Source organism: Microcaecilia unicolor, unplaced genomic scaffold (assembly GCF_901765095.1).
Source record: "Microcaecilia unicolor unplaced genomic scaffold, aMicUni1.1, whole genome shotgun sequence".
NCBI lineage: Eukaryota > Metazoa > Chordata > Amphibia > Gymnophiona > Siphonopidae > Microcaecilia > Microcaecilia unicolor.
In genome coordinates this window covers 70589-87633 of record NW_021963117.1, presented here as the reverse complement: position 1 = coordinate 87633, position 17045 = coordinate 70589, and the positions used below count along the sequence as shown (strand labels likewise).

At 42.7% G+C, this 17045-nt stretch overlaps 2 protein-coding genes across 2 annotated transcripts in view; one reads left to right on the top strand and one right to left on the bottom strand.

The window, feature by feature from the left end:
* LOC115458954 (SNW domain-containing protein 1) overlaps positions 1 to 13499 on the top strand; it is a 65192-nt gene extending 51693 nt beyond the window's left edge. Inside the window, exons 11-14 of the mRNA XM_030188810.1 lie at positions 694 to 790; positions 10993 to 11110; positions 11340 to 11503; positions 13072 to 13499. Coding sequence (XP_030044670.1) covers positions 694 to 790; positions 10993 to 11110; positions 11340 to 11503; positions 13072 to 13267 — 575 coding nt within the window. The 3' untranslated portion in view covers positions 13268 to 13499. The remainder of the gene's footprint in view (positions 1 to 693; positions 791 to 10992; positions 11111 to 11339; positions 11504 to 13071) is intronic.
* LOC115458956 (SRA stem-loop-interacting RNA-binding protein, mitochondrial-like) overlaps positions 13485 to 17045 on the bottom strand; it is a 33926-nt gene continuing 30365 nt past the window's right edge. Inside the window, exon 4 of the mRNA XM_030188813.1 lies at positions 13485 to 13624. Within this exon, the coding sequence (XP_030044673.1) occupies positions 13547 to 13624 (78 nt within the window). The 3' untranslated portion in view covers positions 13485 to 13546. The remainder of the gene's footprint in view (positions 13625 to 17045) is intronic.

Genomic DNA, 17045 nt, shown 5'->3' with positions numbered 1-17045 from the left:
TCTGGAACTCGTTGCCAGAGGATGTAGTAACTGCAGTTAGCGTATCTGGGTTTAAAAAAAGTTTGGACAAGTTCCTGAAGGGACAGTCCATAGTCTGCTATTGAAATAGACATAGTGAAGCAACTGCTTGCCCTGGGATTGGTTACATGGAGTGTTGCCACAATTTGGGTTTCTGTGACCTGTCTTGGCCACTTTTGGAAACAGAATACTGGGCTGGATGGACCATTGGTCTGACCCAGTATGGCTACTCTTATGTTCCTGGCTGATGTAGGCACCAAATGAGAGGGTGTGAAGGGGCCTTGATCCTTGGGTCTGCTTCTGAAAGTAATATTAAGAATGTCCCTTTTTTAGAATCCTTTGTTTTTATACCTTGTTGAAATAGGAGTGGGTCTTTTATTATAGCTAGAAAGGTGGAATATCAAATCTACCACTCACACCCCTGCACTGTTAAAAAAAAAAAAAATCAGTGTAGTGCTAAGTTTGATTTTTTGATCATAGATTGTACAGTGGTGTTCAGATTTTATTTTAAATCAGTGTGATAGCTGTGGCTGTACTTGGAGGTGTACCTTCAAGCATTTCAGACATTTACACAATTCAGAAGAAACAAGGTAGTTGGAGAAGGGAGGATGGTTGTGAGTGGCCAAAGCTTTATGGTACTGTGGTTTTAAATACTAATGCTAAGTTTCTATATAGAGGATGGCGAAGTACGGGAGCGAGATGAAATCCGCCATGATCGTCGGAAAGAGAGACAGCATGACCGCAATCTTTCTCGAGCTGCCCCTGATAAAAGGTATTTATTTTTAAGAATGTATATATTGTACCACCTCCCCACATTCAAAGCAGTGTGCATAACATATAAACAAAACCAAAAGTGCAATTAAAAAATAAAAACAACCTTATCAGATCCCCAGCTGTGAATCTACGCCATTCTAAAATTCCTATATGATGCCCTCTCTCCCCACTCATACATAAAGGGCCAGCTTATTCTTTGCAAAATCCAGATACAGCTCCAGAATTTCTCATCTTCCTAATTCACCTCTAAGAGAAAAGAGCATCACCTTAACTTTCCTTCTAAACCTAAGAAAACAGGATTCTATTCTATTTTCCCAGCAATATCATTGCGTAACCACCTAACTCAGCCATGCGCTAGAGAGTGCAGAGATTTGTTTTCTCACCGTTTGAAGCAGAAGGTTGACAGAGGTCAAAGGACTACTATGTGTAAAATGTATTTCTCCTAGGACACCCATTTGGGGAAAGCCTCTTCAGCTTAGTAAAACTTAGAAGCCATGGAGAGGTGCCATCGTATGTTCACATGACTTTCCTTTTCACACTATTATTTGGGACTTCCTCAGTCTCATCGTTTTCCCATGGAACCAGTAAGACACATCCTGTTATTAATCTAGCTCTCCTCAAACATTCTTTCTCTTATTCTGTACTTTGTCTTGTGCAGACTTCCACCTCCATTCTAGTGTGCCTGGTTAGGTTTTCACATGTCTTCAGAGTTTTTCTTTTTCTGCATTTGCCTCCAGTCATCACATTTTTATGGCTTGATGATTTGGCTAGACATATTTTTTTTGACTTTCCTTTTCACACTATTATTTGGGACTTCCTCAGTCTCATCGTTTTCCCATGGAACCAGTAAGACACATCCTGTTATTAATCTAGCTCTCCTCAAACATTCTTTCTCTTATTCTGTACTTTGTCTTGTGCAGACTTCCACCTCCATTCTAGTGTGCCTGGTTAGGTTTTCACATGTCTTCAGAGTTTTTCTTTTTCTGCATTTGCCTACAGTCATCACATTTTTATGGCTTGATGATTTGGCTAGACATATTTTTTTTCACAATCAGATCCACATGTGCCTACCACCATGGTGGGCTGATTGTAGTTGCTATTATTAGCCATATGAACTTATACAAATGATAAGACTCCTGAGACAGGCACATTTGTGCCATAACATGGTACTGTGTCAAGTCATCTCTTAAGAGTCACCAATAAAAGATTCTTTTGAAGATTAGACTATATATTGAGTGTTCCTTAGTCTCTGTTTGGATTGCCTGATCCATTTCTCACTTTTGATTCCACAGGTATATTTTGGCCACTTCTAAGTCCATTTCACCGTCCTTTTTTGAACTTGGAATAAGAGGTTTCCATATGTAGTTAAGGGGATAAAGCATTACAGAATAAGGGGGTAGCAAAGAAAATAGCTGTCTGATATGTATGTAACTTTCTTGACACATCTCAGAATGAGACAGACCTAGTGGACTTGGGCCACTGAGAGCTTATGAAGCGTAGTCTGCAGTACCAGACCTCTCAGTGACTCTCTATCCAGATAGAGATGTCCATATCACAAATGGGAGTCCTTGGTCTGCTCGTGGGAGACTTTGAGCTCAGGATGGGACAGAACACTCTAAAGCAGTGATGGGCAACCTTTTGAGCTTGGTGTGTCAAAATTCGCCAAAAAACCGAGCATAACTCGGGTGGTGTGTCACTTCGAGAAAAAAACCATAATTTCGCGATATTTATAGTTTAAATAACAAAAATGTATAATTGTAATATATAACTGTATTTAATAAACCAAAAGCTAATTATTTAACTTACCTGCTTAGTGACTTCTTTGTTCATCTGTCAGTCGGTTTCTTTTGTTGGTCTTGATATTATTTAACTTGTGTGGGGTGCCGTGAACTAAGATAAGTGAGGGGGAGGGGGAATTCTTTAACTAATCTGCCTATTAGTGACTTTTTTGTTGCTGAATTTCATAGGCTAAATCTTCAATTGAAGGTTGGTATTTTGTACACTTCAAGCCCAAGCAAGCGCTACTAACTTCATCTTTCAATCTGTTTCTTTTGTTGGTTTTGATATTATTTAACGTTGAGAATAAGGTTTCACAAAAGTATGTAGAGGGAAAAATTGTGAGTAAAGCCATTGCTATATTTTTCAGGGTGCTAAAAGTGTCTGGTAATCGGATCCAGGCACTCCAAATTTCCTGGTAACTCAGATATTCTCTTAATAATTGCATCTTTATTCTGCATATCGTGAAATAGAACTGGTGCACATCTTAGGAGAGTTTCTTTAATAAATTCTCCCTCACTGAGTGCTTTTCCATGCTGAGCTATGGAGTGAGCAATGCTCAAACTTGCAGATGTTAAATTTGTAGAACCTTTTACAAATTTAAGGATGGAATTAGATTGGCTCTTATAAAAGTGTAGCTGCCTGGAAATGTATTCCTTCCTTTCATCCTCACTTTTTTTCAAGAGCTGGGAATGATTAGTTTCAAAATGTCTATTTATATTCCACGTTCTGCTTACTATCGTTTCAGTACATAGAACGCAAAATGATCTGCCATTTTTTTCTATAATGCCATACATCTCGGTCCATGTCTCTTGAAAGGGTCGGCTACTGCTACTACCACTTCCTTTACTTAACCTTGGTTTTTTATTTTTTGGGTTCTCCATCAGGGGGGCAGTGACAGAAGATAGAATTATAGATAGCCTGTTAGCCCTGCAGGCAATTAGGGGTTAACTAGCCTAACTGACCACCTTATGTAAATTAAGACGGCTGCCGCTATTTCTAATGGCGGGAAACGGCACCCATAGCACATGCCCTCGCCTCTCCCAGCCTCCCCCTCACCTATCTCAGTAATGATGGTCAATTACAAATCCACGACACCCCAGAACAGTAGATTGGATGATGGTTGCGGGTAATGGTGATCACAGGGCCCTCAGAGATGCGTCCCCCACGGCATTCCGCTGCTCTCTGCTCCGCCGGCCGGAAGTGAGATCAAAGATCCCCTAACGGCCGTGCAGGAGCCGGGGCAGAGGGAGCAGCAGGGAGGGAGCCAATAGGAGCGCACACGGCACCCCCCTCCAGCGGGTAAACATGCACCGGGGGGGGGTGATTTCACCGGGGGAGGGAGGTCGCGCTCAAGGAACTCCGCTGCTTCTCCGCGTGTCACCGAAAATGGCTACGCGTGTCAGTACTGACACGCGTGTCATAGGTTCGCCATCACTGCTCTAAAGTAAGATGGCGACGGAACAGGATGGATCTTGCTGAGCTCCGCACCCGAGAGGAGGCTATACGTGGCAGGTACAGTATGGGGGGGCCCGAACCCAGCGATAGTGACAGCCGCTAACTACCCCAAAACAGGGAGAGGCAAACGAACCTCTCCCCACAGGGGCTAGCGTTAGAGCCAATCGATCTGTGGTCGAACATACCCTGGGCCTGCCCAGCGCTTGCCCCAGCCCGCCACCCCTCCCCATCCACTTGGAGCCACTACGGTGAGCAGTGGGCGGCAACCTGAGCAGAGGAGACCGACCCTCCCGTCCCGACTGCTCACCTGGAACAGCAGAATCGAGCAACAACCGACAACTGGGTCAGAGGCGATCGATAGTCCCACTCAGAACCCAGCCGACGAGTAGCGGGCGGAAACCTAAGCAAAGGAAGCCAGCCCTACCGTCTCAACTGCCCACTCGGAATCGAACAACGGCCGACGACCGGACAGAGTCGATCGATACTCTCGCCCGGAGCCCAGCCCACTCACCCCGATCCAAGAGCTCTCGAGTCGCGATTGCACGAGGTTGCGCGTCCAGCCCTATCCCCATGGTGGCAGAGGCGCCAAGGGGAACGAACTAAGAGAAACTGAAGTGCCCTATAAAACAGTCTCAGTGGAGTGAAGCACAGCAACAAAGGCGGACAGGCACTGTGGTCTCCACGGTGAAATCGCCCCTCGATCAGCGACAGGATAAGCATGGCTAAGAAGTTTCAACGCCTAAGGTCCCCACTCGAGAAACAGTGGTGAAACACATATACTCTTGGACCACTCAGTGCTGACCTACTTTTGCCTGCCTGACCGGAACACCTGCTACACATTAAAGCCACCTTTCCTCAACCTCCAACCTCTGAAACAGCTTTGCCACCCAGAAAAACGGCAAATACAACCGAACAACTGTGAGTAAATTTACATCTAACCAATAAATCCACCTCCCCCCACACACAAAGGTCTCAGAGACAATACCAACCTCCACAGACCAAAGCCTAACTGAAAACACACACAAAAAAAATCACATTACCTGAACCTAAGATACCATCCCAAAGAACGAAGCCCTATAACATTATTATTATTATTAGCATTTGTATAGCGCTACTAGACGCACGCAGCGCTCAACACAAAGAGACAGTCCCTGCTCAAAAGAGCTTACAATCTAAATAATACAGACAGACAAGACAGTTGCGGGTGAGGGAATTAATGGGTGAGAAGGGAGGAAGGGACAAGGGGAGGGCAATTGTGGCTAGGAGCTAAAAGCAGCAGTGAAAAGGTGGGTTTTCAGCATAGATTTGAAAACAGGTAGAGATGGAGCTAGATGTATAGGTCCAGGAATTCTATTCCAGGCATCAGGTGCTGCGAGAGAAAAGGAGCGAAGCCTGGAGTTAGCAGTGAAGGAGAAGGAGGACGACAAGAGAGACTTGTCCAGTGAGCGGAGTTCATGGGGAGGAATGTAGGGAGAGATGAGAGCGGACAGGTAATGGGGGGCTGCAGAGTGGATGCATTTTAAAGGTCAGTATGAGAAGTTTAAACTGAATGCGGAAGCGGACAGGGAGCCAGTGAAGTGACTTGAAGAGTGGGCTAGTGTGGGTATAACGATTCTGGTGGAAAACAAGTCGTGCCGCAGAATTTTGGACAGATCGGAGAGGAGAGAGATGGCTGAGTGGAAGACCAGTGAGAAGTAAATTGCAATAATCCAAGCGAGAGGCGACAAGGGTGTGGATAAGGGTTCTGGCAGTGTATTCAGAAAGGAAGGGGCGAATTTTGCTAATATTGTAGATAAAGAAGCGACAGGTTTTGGCGATCTGTTGAATATGGGCAGAGAAGGAGAGAGAGGAATCAAAGATGACTCCAAGGTTACAAGCCGAGGAGACAGGGAGGATGTGAGAGCCATTAACAGAGATAGAGAAAGGGGGAAGAGGGGAGGTGGGTTTAGGGGGAAAAATGAGAAGTTCCGTTTTGGTCACATTGAGCTTTAGATGGCATTGAGACATCCAAGCAGCAATGTCAGACAAGCAGGCTGAGATTTTGTCCTGGATCGAGGTTGAGATTTCAGGGGTGGAGATCTGAGAGTCATCAGCGTAAAGATGGTACTGGAAGCCATGGGATGAAATCAGGGTACCAACGGAAGAGGTATAGATGGAGAAGAGGAGGGGTCCAAGGACAGAACCCTGAGGCACACCAACAGAAAGCGGGATGGAAGTTGAAGAGGATCCACCAGAGTGAACACTGAAAGAATGAAGCAAGAGGTTAGAGGACAACCAGGAAAGAACAGGGCCCTGGAATCCAAGAAAGGACAGCGTATCCAGAAGTATAGTATGGGCAACAGTGTCGAAAGCAGCAGATAGGTCAAGAAGGATAAGGATAGAATAGAGACCTCTGGATTTTTTTTTTTTAAATTTTTTATTTATAACCGTTTAAATTTTTACAAGCGATAAAACAACTTGCTGGAAATACAGAGAAAGTAATATGTAGGAATTATTTCAGTCAGGTAATTCTATTCTCTTCCTTAGACCACTAAATAGGGAGAGTGAAACAAGATAAGGAGATCAATTAAACAGTAAACACAAAAAAAATCCGTGGTATTAACCTGATTATCCCCAGATATTACTCGTCTAATTCATTATTCCACATTGATCATCTGGTTGGCTTCTTCAAGGCCAATACAGTGTATAGTCAAATCATTTCATTGAAAACATATTTATTGTCCAATATTAGTTAGAAATAATACATCTGATTACATTCTTTCTTTTTTAAAAACCAGAAGTTATTTAACAATACATATACTTAAGTCTCTAATTCAAATCCCACTGATTAAAGTAATCCCAGTTTTCACAGTCTTCACTCCTTTTAAAGTAATAATTTGAGGAAATATTTCTGAGGAAAACTTTAGGAGTCATACCTGGAACTCTGGGAAAAACAGTAATCTCGATATTAATCTATAATAATATTCATTTTATTATTCAAAATTTCTGGTCTATTATCATTTTCAAAATCATAACCTTGCTCATGTAGAATCATTTTTTATATCAATTTTTTACTCTCAAAGGGTTCAGTTGAATTGTCCATGTAACTCTCTAATAAAATTATATCTGAAACAAAATTATTTACTGTCACCGTTAGGTCCCGAAGCGCCTTCCAGATGGTATTCAATGTAACCTCCACGGGAGCCAAAAACTCCAAGTTGATTTCTCATGGGTGTTTAGGAGTGGTTCTGCTGTAAACGTCCTCCGTTTCAGCATATACCTCTAACTCCTCCACTCCTTTGGGCATGGTGGTTGAATAATTTGGGAGCGATGGAGTTGTTTTTTCCAGGTCCAAGAGCGTCGACGCTCCTTCGCCGGCGCTAATCAAAGGACTCGCCAACCTTTTCATCTGTGGGCAGTTCGTCGCGCAGTGGTCCCACACTTGCTACTCAGGGGATAAAACGCTAGCCATCGGCGGCTGACCGCCGGTTGTCCCCTTCCTCTCAGTTAAGGTAACTGCAATTGCAGAGAGGAAATTTACGTAAAGAAGACAAAATTTCAGAGGGCAGCTGGGCCGTTGGGCATACGAACTTCAGGTCACCATCTTACCACTCTCCCAGTTTGGGACTCTCTTTGTCTGGTTTCTCCTCAGAGGCCTGTCTGATACGGGTAACCCTTCAGCATAGCCCTCTAAGTCATTAAAACACACAAGCCCCTCCACCCCTACAAGGTGGTGTCCCTTCGGAGGGAAGACCTCTGGATTTAGCCAGTAGTAGGTCATTAGAGACTTTGGTAAGTGCAGTTTCAGTAGAGTGAAGAGGGCGAAAACCAGATTGGAGTGGGTCAAGAATAGGTTGCGAAGAAAGAAAGTCAAGACAACGGTGATGAACGACACGACACGTTCCAGTAATTTGGAGAGGAAAGGGAGATGGGGCGATAGTTGGAGGGACAGATAGGGTCAAGTGAGTGTTTTTTAAGGAGTGGAGTGACCACAGCATGTTTAAAGGCCATAATCATCATAACATAATCATCAAACGCGGCCACCGCTGCCTAAAGCGAATCGAAGACACAATGAACACCGTCAAATTGCTCCTAACAATCTTCCCTTATCCACTTTATTTATTTGTTACATTTGTACCCCAAATTTGACTTACATAGTACCGTAAAGGCATTCTCCAGTCGGTTGATAACAAATACAAGGTTGTATTGTGGTCAAATGAGGTAGGTGTGTGTCAGGCACCGTATGGAATGAAGATTGTATATTGTCCAGTACGACCATTGGTTGAGCTGTGTTGCTGGACGTGGGGATTTACGTTGGATCGGTGAGGTAAGCCTTTTTGAAGAGGTTGGTTTTTAGTGATTTTCTGAAGTTTAGGTGGTTATGGATTGTTTTTTACAGCTTTCAGGAGTCCATTCCATAGTTGTGTGATTACGTAGGAGAAGGTGAATGTGTAAGTTGTTTTGTATTTAAGTCCTTTACAATTTGGGTAATGTAAGTTTAGGTATGATCATGATGATCCAATTCTGTTTCTGGTTGGTAGATCTATGAGGTCTGTCATGTATCCTGGGACTATGCCGTAGATCATTTTGTGGACAAAGGTGCATATTTTGAAGATGATACATTCTTTGATTGGGAGCCAGTGCAGCTTTTCTGGAAGGGGTTTAGTACTTTTGAATCGTGATTTACCAAATGTCAGCCTGGCAGCTGTGTTTTGGGCGGTCTGGAGTTTTTTGCGAGTTGTTCTTTACATCCTGCATAGATTGTGTTGCAGTAATCTGCATGTCTTAGGACCATTGATTGTATTAGGTTTCAAAAGATTTCCCTCTGGAAGAAAGGTTTTATTCGTTTAAGTTTCCACATTGAGTAGAACATTTTCTTTATTACGGAGTTTACTTGGCTTTCAAGGGTAAGGTTGCGGTCAGTTATGACACCGAGTATTTTTAGGCTGTCTGAGGTAGGGTGTGTTCTAGGGTGTTTATGGTTGTGGGTTTGTACTTATGTTGAGATAACATAGTATATGACTGCAGAAAAAGACCTGCACGGTCCACCCAGTCTGCCCAACAAGATAAACTCATGTGTATACCATACCTTAATTTGTACCTGTCTTTTTCAGGGCACAGACCGTATAAGTCTGCCCAGCACTATCCCCACCTCCCAACCACCTGCCCCGCCTCCCACCACCGGCTCTGGCACAGACCGTATAAGTCTGCCCAGCACTACCCCACCGCCGGCTAAGCTTCTGGGGATCCCTTCCTTCTGAGGAGGATTCCTTTATGTTTATCCCACGCATGTTTGAATTCCGTTACCGTTTTCCTCTCCACCACCTCCCGCGGGAGGGCATTCCAAGCATCCACCACTCTCTCCGTGAAAAAATACTTCCTGACATTTTTCTTGAGTCTGCCCCCCTTCAATCTCATTTCATGAGAGGATGAGGCAGTGTGTTTTTTTCAGTGTTCCGTTTCAGTTGGAATGAGTTTGCCCAGGAGTTCGTGATGTTCAGGCTGTCATTGATTTCATTGGTTATTTCTGTCATGAGTGAAGGGGATGTAGATAGTGACGTCGACTGCATAGATTAACGGGTTGAGGCCTTGGTTGGATAGGGACTTTGCCAGTGGGATCATCATCATGTTGAAGAGTATAGGTGATAATGGTGATCCTTGAGGTACTCCACAGGTAGCTTTCCACGGTGATGATATGTTTGAGTTTGATTTTACTGGGTAAGTTCTGGTGGTTAGAAAACCCTTTATCCAGTTAAGTACGTTTCCATCAATCCCTAAATGGCCACCCCACTCACAGACATCAACATCATACCCACACTACACAACCATAAAAGACTGACCAGATACACAACACCCCACCAAACTGACCAGAACAAAGGCAGATCACCAACATGCGAACATCAATACAAAATGAGCCCCTTGATGTCTGCCCACTGGCATTGCCTTTTATCTTTTCCCCCTTTTTATTGAAGGCAACCGGTAATCAGAGACTCTGTCTCTAAATTCAGCTATTCAGTGACAAGAGGTCCCACAATGTGTGAGGCAGAATGATGTGTACATGCACAGTGATGCCTTTCAGAGACTATTATAGAAGTTTTACAAAGTTAAAGAAGCTTTTCTTCCACAAGCTCACCCAGTTATGAGGTCTTGTATCTTGCTGGTCATGGAGAACACTTTATTTACAGGTAAAAAAATTAGTATTTTATACAATTTTAGTATTTTGGCTTGGTACTTCCAAGTGGCCAATGACCCTTTGTTGGGCTTCACACAGAGCAAAAGCTCCCAAAGGCCAATCCATGAAAATCTTAAAAACTAGAGCTAGAGAGGAGGAAAAAAAAGGTTCTTCCATATGGAACCAAAATTTAACAAAGGAAAACAATATGAAAGAAAAATAGCAACTCTCACCTCTGGGAGAGGTTATACTGTTGTATTTCTAAAGCAGCATTTTATTTAACCATTTATAACCCACTCTAAGCAATTCTAGGCAGCTTACAAAATATACACAGCATAGCCAACCAGGGATGGTCACAATAGTCTACTCTTTCAGGAATGCATGTTGGCAAAAATGGTATGAACAAATATTATCTCCCAGTAAGGTGAATACACCCAGGTGGCAAATTAAAATGTATTTCTAATGTGCAAATTTCAATGTGTGTTGACATTAGTACTTAATTTGTAGTATACATACAGCAGAACATTGAACAACATATGGGTGGGCATCATTTCTGGTGTTAGCTCTTCCAGTACCACATCCTGTAAGCAATGTCCTGCCTTCTCAGAGTAATTGAGCAGCTCTAAGATGGAGGTTCTTCACCCTCACCTACTGTGATACTCTACCAGCTGTTGGGTATCACAGTAGCAGCACCTTGGTCTTGGGCATGGAGAGTAAGTGGAAGGAAGGAGAGAGATGCTGGTAGAAAATCACTGGAAATGTTAGCCACACCAGGCATTCCTGAACACTTTGTTCATATTTACCTTTTACTTCAGGTCAAGGCTACAGCGAAATGAAGAACGAGATGTCAGTGAACTTGTTGCTCTAGGAGTACCTAATCCCCGAACATCCAATGAAGTTCAGTATGACCAAAGGCTCTTCAACCAGAGTAAGGTACGTAATTAAGTGGGCATGCAGAGTAAAGCAAGTTCAAGCTAAAGGGCTTGGATCCTTTAACTCAGTGTATGGCACCTCTCACTGATATTCAGTGTTCAAGGGCCTTTTGTTAGACTTGGTGTGAGATGCTGACCCTCTGGAGGTACTTCCCAGGTGAGAAGACTCTGGTAGGAGAGGGGTCATATAATACTAATGATCTGTATATACCGTGTTTTTAATTCCCCAGGGCATGGACAGTGGATTTGCTGGAGGGGAAGATGAGGTCTATAATGTCTATGACCAGCCATGGAGAAGTGGTAAAGAAATGGCTCAGAATATCTACAGACCCAGCAAAAATGCAGATAAAGACATGTTTGGCGATGACCTAGACACTCTGATGAAGACAAACAGGTGAGGAAAGAACAGTGGTCATTCATTCACCTATATGAACGCTGGCTATGTGTCTGGAGAATTACTGTTAAATGGAGTTGCAGTATGATACTAATGCCTACTGCAGTCTACATTTTACACCTTTCAGTATGTGGCAGTTATTTCTAACCATTCCATCTCTACATAGAGAATCCTGAATTACAAAAATAGCACAAACCCAACTTCAGCACATACCTTTAAAGTATCCTATTTGAATAATTCAGTGTTGGAGCTGCCTAGCAAAGTATATTAAAAGTCCAAATGAAAACACATTCATACTGGCATGGTTAAACAGTGAGGCAAAGGACGATATTAGAACTAAAAGAAAATCCTTCAGAAAATAGAAAAATAATAGGAAATAGTATAAGGACCAACAAGTCAATTGCAAAGTGCTGATACTGAAGGCAAAGAGAGACTTTGAAAAGAAGATTGCATTGGAGGCAAAAACACACAGTAAAAACTTTTTAGGTATATTAGAAGCAAGAAGCTGGATTGCTAGATGAACGAGGAGTAAAAGGGGCACTTAGGGAAGGCAAGGCCATAGTGGAAAGATTAAATAAATTCTCTGCTTCAGTCTTCACCAGAAAGACATGGGAGATATACCATTGCCAGAAATGGTATTCAATGCTGATGAGTCAAACTAGGGGCCACTCAAGGAAGTTACATAGAAATATTTTTTTCACTCAACAAATAGTTAAGCTCTGGAACTCTTTGTTGGAGGTGGTAACAGCGGTTAGCATATCTGGGTTTAAAAAAGGTTTGGACAGATTCCTGGAGGAAAGGTCCATAGTCTGTTATTGAGACAGACATGGAAAGAAACTGCTTGCCCTAGAATTTGTAGTATGGAATGTTGCCACAATTTGGATTTCTGCCAGGTACTTGTGACCTGGCTTGGCCACTGTTTGGAAAACAGGATGCTGGAGTGGCCTAGTGGTTAGGGTGGTGGACTTTGGTCCTGAGGAACTGAGTTCGATTCCCACTTAAGGCACAGGCAGCTCCTTGTGACTCTGGGCAAGTCACTTAACCCTCCATTGCCCCATGTAAGCCGTATTGAGCCTGCCATGAGTGGGAAAGCGCGGGGTATAAATATAACAAAAAAAAAAATCATTGGTCCGACCTGTTATGGGTACTCCCTATGTTCTTATGTTAAGATTGGCTTTCTTGTCTCTGGAATCCATGGTTCATCACCCACTATTTCCTGTTGTTTGTGCATCCTCATAGGCTTATAGTTATCTGCTTATGCGGATTTCTGTTGGACCCTCTCTATTTAATGACAGACCACCTGTCATACTGGTATTGGACAGTAGCAGTAGAAACAGGAACTAAGTGAGGGGAAAAGCCAGAGATTATCTGGGCTTTGTAAAACTGGGCAAATAACTGATCCATCTTGTCTTACTCTGTGTTTCATTATATATGAAACTTTACAATATTTTGGGGTCATTTAAGCAATCCAATGGCTCTATATAATCTTTTTATTTCTACATGAGTCGAGGTCTTTAGGGGCTTTAAAACTAATTGCAGATACTTAACATTTCTGTTTCCTATCGTAGGTTTGTTCCTGACAAGGAGTTTTCTGGCTCTGACCGTAAGCAACGCCGGGAGGGACCTGTTCAGTTTGAGGAAGATCCCTTTGGGCTGGATAAGTTCTTAGAAGAAGCCAAACAACATGGAGGCTCTAAGCGGCCATCAGATAGTGGCCGCTCCAAGGAGCATGAGCATGAGAGTAAGAAGAGGAGGAAGGAGTGAATGGCTTCCATAGTATTATCAGCCTGGGCTTTAGCCCTGTATCATCAAAGACTGTTTCTGTAAGGTGCAGTGTGTATTACTGTTACATTAAGGACTTTGGACAGAAAATGCTGCTTAGCCACAGCTCCACTGCATTCTTAAGTAAGCTGGTGATGGCTTTACTGTTGTACAGGGGTAGCGTGATTTATTTTATTCAAATACAGAAGGAACAGTAAAACAAATTTCTCAGTCACATTTATTCTAAGGTTTGTTTGTTTTTAAATAACAAGTTGCTGTGTTTTACACATCTGCATTGTGCTCAGGTTTGTGGTGTGATTGTGGTTCGCCCAGTTCTCTTCGATTCCGCAGAACTTGGAGCTGAAAAGAGAGAAATTTACATTGCAGAGTTGTTAATAAGAAAGGTTTGGGATGTTTAGTAAAACCAGCAGCTGCTTATTCCATACCCTTACTGGAAAATGAAGTTGACACAAATCTATAAAGCTATTTTCTTTTTACATAAGAGGATCATATCTATGAAAAAAAAAACTGCAAAAGGTTGATGTAATAACCACACTAAAGAACAGTGCAGCTTATTTACTTCCAATCCCCCCCCCCCCCCCACCTTGCCGATGGAGAAATCCACAATCTGAGAACCTGTCACATGGGATTACTCATGTAAAATAGCACCCTGATTTTTTTTTTTTTTTTTTTAATATATTCTCCTTTGGGGCTGAAGTAAGAAGCCTGTGCAAGAGCAGCAGTGTAATCTGAGGTGAAGAACAGCACCACACCTCAGGGGACACTCAACCCACTATGTCACCCTAGTCCAAGGCTTTCTGATACAGGATGCCATCTTGGAAAATACCTACTGATACATCAGCACACACCACTAGGGAGCAGTTGGCATTTAGTCAGTGAATATGGGAGGCAAATTCCTTGTTTAGCAGACTGATTTTCCAAGATGGTGGGAAGAGCATACTGGTAAATATATATATATATTTTTTTTTTTTTTTTTTGGGGGGGGGGGGTTTCTAATAGCCTGAAGCTGCTCTGCTTAAGGGCCTCCATGTGCAACATGAATGGGACTAAAGAGTTCTGGGTATGGGGAATTTTATTTGGGGGAGGGGGAATTAAACACCATTTCCAGTCAGTGCATAAGCCAACAGGAAGAGAGAGAGGCCTGATGCAGCAGTCAGTCATCAGCACTGTGTCAGTTGGTTTTTTTTTTTTTTGGTCGGTGTACATTTGAAGTTATGTAACTTACATGATATTTATTTGCTGAATTGGGAGTAAAAAAAAATTTCAGCAAGAGTTACTTGGATGCTGCATTACTTTCCATACTGGTTTATGAAGGGGGTAATTGTCATTATTATAATAGACTAATATTTTAAAAACACCCCACCACAACAAGCATGTCAACACTTAAGTCTAAACAAAACTAAAAAAACAACCCTGGGTGAAACCAAAAAATACTACTGAATAGGTGTAGAAAAAGAAACGAGTCTCAGTTCTGTTTAAGGTCAATAAAAATGCCATAGGAAGCTGTTGCATTGGTAATAAGATCAGTCTTAATCTGAATGTACTACTCAAAATACCGCAAAAGTAGTAAAAAATAAAAACCAAACTCTATAGTTCAGAACAGTTTGGCACAATTTCACTCCAACACAGAAATAAACTTGTTTGATCTTATAAAAGGTGCTGTAATGTTTGAAGAAACACCAAAACGTTTAGCCTGTATTTTAAAACAAGTCAGCATGCACCCCTTGAAACAGTTATGTGCATAAAGTTTCAGTGCAGAATCGGGACATTTCGACTGCCTTGGATACTGCAAACTAAGCGCTTCTTGCCCTCAGCCTCTATTGCCTCACATTTTTATTAAACAACAAGCAATACACAACAGAAAAAATATATAGTTCTTTTAATTCTTGATGAGAACATCTTGGTTCTCCTCCTCACAGATATTCAATCCAACTCTTACAATCTAACATATAGAGAGTGTGGACTCTGATGGCTCCCTTAATCTTTTAAAGGGATATCAGCCAGCATATACTACTACTAAACATTTCTAGAGCGCTACTCGGGTTACGCAGCGCTGTACAGTTTAACAAAGAAGGACAGTCCCTGCTCAAAGGAGCTTACAATCTTTTTTTTTTTTTTAATTGCAAGAAGTCTTTATTATCAATGCACCATAACAAAAGTGAGGACATACACTCAACACGGATGCAGTGCTCCATAGTTTATACAAAGAGTCTATTAATACTCCCTGCTAAGTGACATAGAACAATATCAACTTGCCCTTTGTAACATCTCCAAACTTCAAGAATTTTTTAAATTTTACTGAATTTAGTAATTAAGGAGCTTACAATCTAAAGGATGAAATGTCAAGTTGGGGCAGTCTAGATTTCCTGAGTAGAGGTGTAGTGGTTAGGTGCCGAAGGTGACGTTGAAGAGGTGGGCTTTGAGCAAGGATTTGAAGATGGGCAGGGAGGGGACCTGGCGTATGGGCTCAGGCAGTTTATTCCAAGCATGGGGTGAGGCGAGGCAGAAAGGGCGGAGCCTGGAGTTGGCGGTGGTGGAGAAAGGGTACTGAGAGGAGGGATTTGTCTTGAGAGCGGAGGTTACGGGTAGGAACATAAGGGGAGATGATATAATACAAAGGACTGGCCTAATCCAGGTAAAGACTTCACTTCAATATGCATCAGACAGTCACCTACTTTAGAACATAACTTTATTGCTCTTGTTTGGACCTCATACAGCTTAACTATGTAATTGTTGTTTGAAGGTAAACGAACATGTCTACCGTCCACCAAGAGCAAGTTATGAAACCTATTAGACCAGCACCAATAGGATGGAAACTCTTTTGGAGTCCAGTATTGCAGGATACTCTCCCTCTCCCACAGTATACAAGCTTTGATTACACAAACCTCTATATCATAATTGGTCAATCTGCCTCCTTGGCTGAGTTCGTAACCATATGCAAATGACATACGTAATCAGCTCGCCTCCAGCTTTCCATTTGTGTCCCACCCTCACGGAAAGAGGAATTACGTCAGAGGAGGGCGGGACACAGAAGGAAAGGGAAGGCTGGAGGCGAGCCGAGCCTGCCGCTTTCACTGACGCTGCTGCGACTTCAGGTAAAATAAATGTTTTAAAGGAACGGCGGCAGGAAGGAAAGGAGGGCTGTTGTGGGAGAAGAGGGTGGGACGGTGAGAGCTGCGCTTGAACTGGAACTCAGGTGCTTAAAAGGGCAGGTGGGGGCTGTGGAGGGGAGAATGGCTGCACATGGATGGCATGGGATGCGAAGGAAGGACAGGGGGAGAACTGCCGGACATGGAGGGGAGACAAGAAATCGCTTAGACGAGAGCCTTCCTAGGGACTTTCATTTTTGCAGAAACGGGTGTTTTTATGCTTGTTCAATATATTTTTCCTCTAATCCCCCAAGAGGATACCGAACCCAAAAGTATAACTCCAGGATTAAACACAAAGGGCTGTTGGAGGACATATTCCAGATATCTAATTATGGTTCTCCAAAAATTCCTTCTTCCTGAACTGCCCCAGAATGCATGGAAGAAATCATTTGGATCTCCACTTCTTTCATCTGGTACAATTCAAAGATATAGATTAGTCTATATTAGCATGCCCATAATTCTGCACTACCCACCCAGTGAGGTATGATGCAAATTAACCTGAGTAGATCTCATGAGACTACAAGCTAATTTAAATCTCCACTCCAATGAGCTGCTAAAACAGACAACTCTCGCATAGCCCTACTTCTTCAGCAACCTCTTGTGTAAGAGAG